Below are 8,489 nucleotides of genomic sequence, written 5' to 3'. Positions count from 1 at the left end.
TTGTAATTGAACTTCATATATGATATTTCATTATAATAAATATAATAAATATATACGTTTTACCAAAAAAAGACAATATATAATTAAAGATGTTTTATGGAATCAGTATACTATTTTCTAATGATTCAAAAATTAACAATAATTATATTATAACATATATTAAATACTAATAACATATAAAAAAAATAAATATATATATATGTATATTAAAAATTTTAATTATTGACTTTATTAAAATTTAGAGTCCTTATAAAATTTTTTAATTATTTTATTTTATTTTATTTTAATAATTCTCTTTTTCTCTATTTTATTTATTATATTATATAATTCTATTAGAAATAAATGAATTTTTTAGAGGGGAGATAAGAGATATACACTTCAAATACATATCTTGTTAAAATGCTTCTATTAATATCTTGTTATCATTATTACAAAAACACATTTCTTTCTTTATTTACATATATACATAGTTTTCCAAATTGATGAATTTATCATACAATTTATTTTCTAATTGGAAAACTAGAATGAAAATTTTAATATAAAAATTTTTTAATTAACAATTTTAATTTCATTTTCCATTTGTTTAAAACTTATTTGAGCAAAAAAATTAATTGCTCAATTATTTATTTATCAACATATTTGCTACTAATTGCTAATATAGTATATGTATATGTGTAATTAAATGTTATATGGCATATGTGATATATATATAAAAGTTAATATCACATATATAACAAAGATAATTTTTCATTATTTAATTATATACATAAATGAATATAACATATATTTTTAGCCACAATCTAATATTATGTTATATGTGCATAAGTAAAATATTATAATATATCAGTGTAAAACTATTAAAATTAATATAATGACCTATAGTAATAGGCAAAACGCATAATAGTAAAAATGTTATAAAAGAAAAAAATTATTTATACATTTATTACATGTATGTATTAAGAGAAATATTTTAAATGCATATATAAAATTTATAAATTTAAGTACAATTAATATTTAAAAATAATTTTAAATACAATTTGAATTTATTACAAATAATTTTTATCGTTTAAAAAACGATTATATTTTATTATGTACAAGAATTTTGCTTGTACTGATAAAAACATTCGTTAATTCTAAAATAAATTCGACTTATAAACAAAATTTATTGTAATTTGTAGTAATGAATAATATTATAATAATATTTAATTGAAATAATTATAAAATAAAATTTGAAATCTTTTGTTTAATATGAAATAGTTAATATTCATTTACAATATATTACGCGAGAAAATGTCATTAATTAATAGAAAAATAGTATATATTTGTACTTCTTTTTATAAGTGAGGTATCATTAATTTTTTTTAAAAATTATGAATCTTTTTTATCTTCTCGACATAAGTAGGAAGACCAATTAAAAGGACGATTTTACATTGCATTTTCATAGTCCTTCTTCTTCATTAATACAGATTTATGTCAGAAATATTCAATTGCAATATATTTATTATAATGATTAAAAAATTTTTAATTAAAATTATTATAATTTGTATTTTTTTTCATTTATTAGAATCATTTAAAAAAAAAAAAAAAAACTTCATCATTTTAGATTAAAAGAAGAAATTATGAATAAAATATATTAGATATTTTCTGATTTTTTGAAAAATATGCAAATATATAAATTAAAATAATAAAGAATAAACATATGGTTTATACATTTTTTTAATTTACAAAACATATATTTTTACTGAAAAATTATATATATTTTAGATTAATTATAATTAAAAATATATTCTTTAACTAGAATCATAGTTATTTAATGAAATTTAGCGAGAAAAGAAAATATTTTTTTCTTTATATCTTAATAAGATATCTATAAATAAGATAGAATTATTGCTTACTTTTTAATGAAAAATTTATATTTATGAATTATGATATTCCTTTGATATTATGAAATCTAATTGAATATTTATGACTATTCTTGATTAAGTTTTGCCAATGTGTTTCTTACTTTTTGCAAAACTCCTGTCATTTGTTCGTACTTACCTGTTGAATCCGGTAAATTTTCGTAATTAATCACATTGCAAATATTCTTTGAAAATTTTTCAGATGATGGTAATTTATTATATGGAGATGTACTTTGTAACACAGGTGTGCCTAAATCAATAGATTTCACACTTCCATGACTTGTATTTAATTCATTTTGACGAATATGATTTGATTCTGGAGTAGTTTCATTGCTAGATGGTAATGTATCAGATTTTGGAATTGAATTTGAAGAATTGCTTTTCAATGGAATATCTAAATTTGATTCTTGAAGTTCTACAAGTAATTGTTTTTTCATATTCTCCAATTCAAGTAATGATGGGGATTTCGTTCGCGAAGAAGGTGATATGTTATTTTCCTGTAATATTTTACATAAAATTTATCTTATTTTTTAATATATTTTACAAAAATAACATATAGATATATTTATTATAAAATGATACATATAACACTGTTTTATACATACTAGTGGCTTAGAAAGTTGTAATTCTTGAGAATGATAATCTGAATCTTCAGATATTGTTTGTGATGTTGGTAATGGTGGTTCAGGTGGTTTTAATGGGGATTCTGATGGTAATGGTGGCACAAATAATCCATTAGCAGGTACATATTCTACTACACTTTCTATTTAATAAAAAAAGAAATATTTTTATATTATATGATATATAGTATGAGATAACATATGTTAACATATTGAATATTGTTTGGAAGATCAATTCTGGAGATCAAAACAATGAAGATATATAAAAATATCTATTTAGACTTATTTAAGGTAATAAATATAATTAATGTAAATTTATAATTTATAAATAATAAATATATAATTTATGATAAATGATAAATAAATCTTCAATTAAAATTTTTGTATATTTTTGTATTTGTTTTAGCTTCTAGAATTAATATTTCAGACATATTTCATAAATATATTAACATCATATATTATTAAAATATATAAATTTTAAAAGAACAAAATATATTTTCTATACCTTCTGTATCTTCAATTTCCATTTCACTAGGTTGTGGTGCTGGACTATCATTTGATGCACTATTAATAATCTTGAGTTTTTTTCTCTTATATCCATCATCTGCTTTCTTTCCTCTTAATTGTAGTAACATTCTTTGTTTACTATTAATAGTTAACATTCTTGATATCCAATATTGTCCATCCTCCTATTATTTATAATTCATAATATAATTCAAGAAATTTAATTTTGTAAAAATATATTAAATTGTATTATGAAATTTGTTTATCTTACATCACGGGTACCAGGTGGAGCTGGTACATTAAAACCAGGAAAATCATATATTTTTTTTATATCATATTGATCTCTATCACCTTCTTCGATAATAGATCCTGGTTCATCATTAGGATCTTCTACTGGAATACCATCAGAATTAAATAAAGACAAACCAGAGTGTTGTAAACGTGCTTCCTCTAACCATCCTGGAGGGTAACCAAGCATTCTCATTCTAGAAAAAATATTTTAATATAAGAAAACTATTAGAAACTCTTTTTTTGATTCTTATATTAAAAATTATTTTATTTATATTTCTATTTTATATATAATTAAATAAATTTTTTTTCTATTTTATACATTTTTTTTATTTTTATTTTTAAAAATTATAACTTCAAAAATTAAATAATAACTAATTAAGTAAAAACTAATTACCTATATATATGTCTAGGTAATTCATTACTTCTCAGACCTAGTGCTTTACGTAAATTATTGCTTAATTGACCAGGAATTATATGACCAAATCTTTGATTATCTTCCAAATGATATCTAACAGTTCTTGTATTTTTCATATTGAAATTTTTTCTATTTATTTCTATATTAGCATAATTTCTTGGTTCTGGACAATCTCGTAAATTATGATTTTCCAAACAATTAAAACACATCATTCTTGAAGATGGACAGTCAGTCTTTAGTTTTATATCTGATTCTAATATTTCTTTATCAAACACATTTTCATATTTCTAAAATAATTATTAGTAATGTTAAAATATTAAAAACTTAATAACAATAAAATACTACAAATACTACATTTACTTGTTTTAAATAATAAATCTTACATATCACTAAATTAATTTAAATATTGAATATTAATAAAAAAACAGACCTTCCCATAAGTTGGAACATCAAAATCATCTTTAAGTTTTGGTTGTTTATCTACAGTAAATAATGTATCACATATTATATCTTGACTATCTTCACTTTCTGTAGTAATTTCAATAGACTGACTTATAGAATCAGTGTCATTATCCCAAACTTCTAATGTTAAACCATTATCATTTTCTTGACATCTAATTTTGCAAGATTCTAATTCTTCTAGAAATTCTTTAATTTTTTTATTATATTGCCTAAAAATTTAATAAAGAAATGAAAATAAAAATTATTTCTGTAATAATAGAATAATTATTTCAATATATGTATTAATTGATATATTCTATTTAGAACCAAAATAATGTTTTTTTTACAAATGATTCTTGGTATTTATCATATACAATAAAATATGTATATTTAATATATATATATATTTAAAATTATATACAAAATAGTTTATTTATTTTACGCGAAAATTGATAGCAAATTATACATAAAAATACTTTAAAAATACTGCAATTTCATTACCGTGAAATACTTTCATCTCGAAATATAACCTTCAAAAGTGGTTTTGATGTACTTGCGCTATCACATGTTACTCTCATAGATGTATTCTTATTATTATCCACATAATCACTAATTATGTTCGTTTTCTTCGCATTATTGTTCGATAATGAATTTTTTTCAATCGAATATTCACTTTGGTCATTGTCAGTAACATTGATGGCATCTTGGCTCGAGTCCAAATCAATCACCTCTTCGTCGGTATCTTCGATAGTAATCGTAGAATTCATGGAAATACTATCGACACTGGAACGAGAACATAGATGAAACAGTTATATATTGTAAATGTGTAACTTTATCGAACAAAAACTTTATCCTCTTTTGAACTTTTATCTTAAAAAAAATATGATACTCCAATCCTATGAAGTTTCCCAAACGCAATAAAACTTAACTGTAGAGGCGCTCTAATTCGTGAACAGGTAAACATACATGGAAATTTTCTTTTAAAATTTAATTAAGAATTATAATTAATTTAAATATTTCTTTAAATAATTTTATTATTAATATATTTTTTATTTAATAATTTTTGATGTTAGAAATACAAATTTTTAAATGTATTTTAGACAACAATTATAAATATTTATATATTTTATTATATATATAATATTTTTAATAAAAAAATATATTGCTCGTGTGTTTTAAAACGATTAATTATATTATTATATATTGTTTCATATTTCTAAATTATAAAATATAAAAGTTTGATTGTTTTAATAGATGGCACTGTTAGTATAAAAATTTGCATCACTTAATTTCGGATGTAATAAAAATTTTGATAATCTGTATTCTTAAACTTGTATTAATGAATCAAATTTTTAGCTTTTTTAAGTTTATTTTCATTACATTGATATTAAGTGATATTTTAAAAAGAACAATGAATCATAAAAGATAATTAAATATTAACCAATTTAATATTTAACATGCTAAAAAATTGTTTTCAAAATTCAAATGAAATATTTAATAAATTTTATGATGGTTTTCTTAAAACATACTAAAACTTCATATACTCGGCGTAAAATAGAAAATTCAAAAAGAAATGGTTTGAGGCATACTATTTTCAGCCCCCGAAGCAAAAGTTATTATATAGGTGAATGGAAAAATGATATAAAAGAAGGTAGAGGTAGAGAAGTGAACAGGTATATTAATTATTACATTGATAATATATAATAATTATATAATTATTATAAATAATTAATTAAAATTAATTAAAAATATTTATTATTTGTCTTTTATTAATTTTTTGATATATGAAAAGAAATTTCATTTTGAAATTTCATAGAGATGGATGGATATATGATGGTAGTTGGCTTAATGGTAAAAAGCATGGTTGTGGTATTTTAAGCAAAATTTCAAAAGAAGATCATAAAATTCGCCGATATTATATTGGCGAATGGGTAGCTGGAGCAAAACAAGGATTTGGATATAACTGGTTCGAAGATGGTAGTTATTATGAAGGTGATTTTTGTCGAAATAAACGACATGGTTATGGTCGTATATGGTATTGTAATGGAGATTATTACGAAGGAGCTTGGAAAAATGATCTTTATCATGGTTTAGGAATATTCATTAAAGGTTTCCAAATTAATATCATCTGTTGTTTTTGTAGTTGATTTTTATGTTTTATAAAAATAATATAAATATATAAATTAAAAAAATAATTTATCAAATAGAATGATTGTAATTTTAAAAAAATAGATATTAATTAAATATTTAATATAATTTTTATAGATAATGGCAATAAATATGAAGGTCAATTTGTTAATGGCAAGAAAGAAGGTTATGGCACATTTTACCATATAATTACTGGTCAAGAGCAACATGGTTTCTGGACAAGCGATTTATTCGTAAATGGCACTATGTTGGATGCAGATTTCCGACAATGTGCATCTCGTCCGACGCCATATCCTATTCCAGAAGTATAATGATTATAAATAAAATTTTTATAATTCATATTCATTATAATTATTCTTGATTAATTTTTTTTAGATTAAATTGATATCGCATATCAAGAGTTCTCAAGACATTTCTGAAATCAACGATCAAAAGAAAAAATTATCTTATGTTGAAGATTTATGTAGAAGAATACCAAAGCATATAATCGCAAATATATGTGTATCTAGAAATACATGTTCTTGTTTAAATTCTGTTTTATATAAATAAATATATTTATTTTTTAAAATAATATATAATACAAACTGAATCAATGTTATTTATATAATTTATTGTAGCAAAAGTACTTCAATTTTGCATATTTTTTCTATCAACAAATATATATATAAATCATTTGTTTGCAATAAAAAGTATGTACAATATAATTACCACTCTTTCAGCGACGGCAGTAATTTGACAACCAAGTACAAATACAACAGAGACAATAAAATAGGAAATTATTTTGTCTCCACGTAAAAAACTTGAAATGTCACTTGAGCATGGGACATCTTATAAGATTATAAAATAATAAATTAAACGAACAAAATCATAAAAACTGTGAATAATACCGGGAAGCATATTTTTAAACGAGATAATAAGTACATTCAACGCGAGTTAGTCACGCATTGTCAACGAAAAATATAAACTTATATTTGTAATTGTTGCTTTTTGAGTTATAGGTAAAGAAAATTATATGATAAATATTACTGCATACCGTTATTTTGATAGATTAAGTCGCTATGCGAGAAAAGGAATGTTTGGCTTTCATACATACACTCTTTCATCAAAAATTACTTTTCAGTACGTGTAAAATTCATCACTATATGGATAAATATGGGGAAGAATACAATATATTGCTTATTGAAAGAAATAGTTGTTTTCTTTCAAAGTTATCATGTTTTTCAAGTATTGAATATTCTCTTATATGATTCAAAAATCACATCTAGAGTAAATTTGTCATACACACAATTATTTTTGGTATTTTCCCAAACTTTTTGAATCAATTTTCATCTTGCATTGTAATATATATAACTTATACATGTATAAGTTTATATTGCAGCCTGAGCAGATAATCAGAGATTCACCATCCTCCATTATAAGAAATTATCACATTTTAAAAGTAACATAAATCATGTCTCATTATGTTCAAACTACATGCGTCACGCCACTGGTTTGTAGCAAATTTACACCATTCCTACCCTCAACATCGGTTGATTCTATTTGTTCTTTAAGTAACTCCAATTCCCTTATACCAGATACTGTGACTTCATATTTGTGAGCTACCAAACTTCGATAAAAATGTATCGCGAATGCAAGAAAAATTATTAGTACTGGTATTAATACGATACAAGCGGACCAAGCGGCCACTTGTGAAAAGTCATAAAACTTTACCCAACAAAGTATAGCAATTTCCAATAAGAATAGTAAAAGTCCTAATAAAGTGGAAAATGCCCATGCTACTTCAATGTACCAATGTAAACGTTCATGTGGTGATTCATGTACCAAACTTATACTATGTAAATTGCATACAGCTTCAATATTTGGTAAAATACATGTTGATATCATTAGAGCTAACATATGAACCGCGACCAGCAAGGTAGTACATACAGCGAAGGCAATTAACATTTCTGAAGGTACTTTCGTATCGGAATTCAATTGTACTTCAACCATGGCTACCTGTGACAAAAAATTTTATTTATTAATATATATATAATTATTATATATTAATTATATATATATATAAAATATAATAATAAATATACAGTAATGTCTGTGTAATAAAATCAATGTGTTATATAATAATATATAATATTCTCTATTATTATACATATACAATTCTTTAGTTTTTAA

At 22.2% G+C, this 8,489-nt stretch overlaps 4 protein-coding genes across 8 annotated transcripts in view; 2 read left to right on the top strand and 2 right to left on the bottom strand.

Moving 5' to 3' along the window:
• Positions 1 to 1,968: 1,968 nt before the first annotated feature.
• Positions 1,969 to 5,117, bottom strand: LOC102680498 (zinc finger CCHC domain-containing protein 8 homolog). Its single transcript, XM_006609755.2, has 7 exons — positions 4,674 to 5,117; positions 4,162 to 4,402; positions 3,711 to 4,018; positions 3,297 to 3,510; positions 3,027 to 3,210; positions 2,507 to 2,664; positions 1,969 to 2,398 (listed from the first exon to the last, which is right to left on the bottom strand). The coding sequence occupies exons 1-7, from the start codon at positions 4,937 to 4,939 to the stop codon at positions 1,970 to 1,972; spliced, it is 1,800 nt and encodes a 599-aa protein (XP_006609818.1). The 5' UTR covers positions 4,940 to 5,117; the 3' UTR covers position 1,969.
• LOC102681184 (SEC14-like protein 2) overlaps positions 2,848 to 8,489 on the top strand; it is a 26,084-nt gene continuing 20,442 nt past the window's right edge. The window contains exon 1 of the mRNA XM_006609763.2: positions 2,848 to 2,865. The gene's annotated coding sequence lies outside the window, so the exon portion shown is untranslated. The remainder of the gene's footprint in view (positions 2,866 to 8,489) is intronic.
• On the top strand, positions 5,637 to 7,384 carry LOC102680643 (MORN repeat-containing protein 3-like). 2 transcript variants are annotated; one of them, XM_006609757.2, is made up of 4 exons: positions 5,637 to 5,845; positions 5,989 to 6,164; positions 6,438 to 6,625; positions 6,696 to 7,384. In XM_006609757.2, the coding sequence occupies exons 1-4, from the start codon at positions 5,658 to 5,660 to the stop codon at positions 6,867 to 6,869; spliced, it is 726 nt and encodes a 241-aa protein (XP_006609820.1). In that variant the 5' UTR covers positions 5,637 to 5,657; the 3' UTR covers positions 6,870 to 7,384. The 2 variants fall into 2 exon arrangements, with proteins under 2 accessions (XP_006609820.1, XP_006609819.1); XM_006609756.2 differs by having other exon boundaries at positions 5,638 to 5,845; positions 5,989 to 6,281.
• LOC102680879 (calcium release-activated calcium channel protein 1-like) overlaps positions 6,842 to 8,489 on the bottom strand; it is a 12,936-nt gene continuing 11,288 nt past the window's right edge. For all 4 annotated transcript variants that reach the window (XM_006609758.2, XM_006609759.2, XM_006609760.2 and 1 more), the window contains exon 4: positions 6,842 to 8,315. In XM_006609758.2, coding sequence (XP_006609821.1) covers positions 7,785 to 8,315 — 531 coding nt within the window. In that variant the 3' untranslated portion in view covers positions 6,842 to 7,784. The remainder of the gene's footprint in view (positions 8,316 to 8,489) is intronic.

Source organism: Apis dorsata, unplaced genomic scaffold (assembly GCF_000469605.1).
Source record: "Apis dorsata unplaced genomic scaffold, Apis dorsata 1.3 scaffold_59, whole genome shotgun sequence".
NCBI classification, from domain to species: Eukaryota; Metazoa; Arthropoda; class Insecta; order Hymenoptera; family Apidae; genus Apis; species Apis dorsata.
The sequence above is the reverse complement of the archived record's forward strand: the minus strand, read 5'-3'. Positions and strand labels throughout refer to the sequence as shown.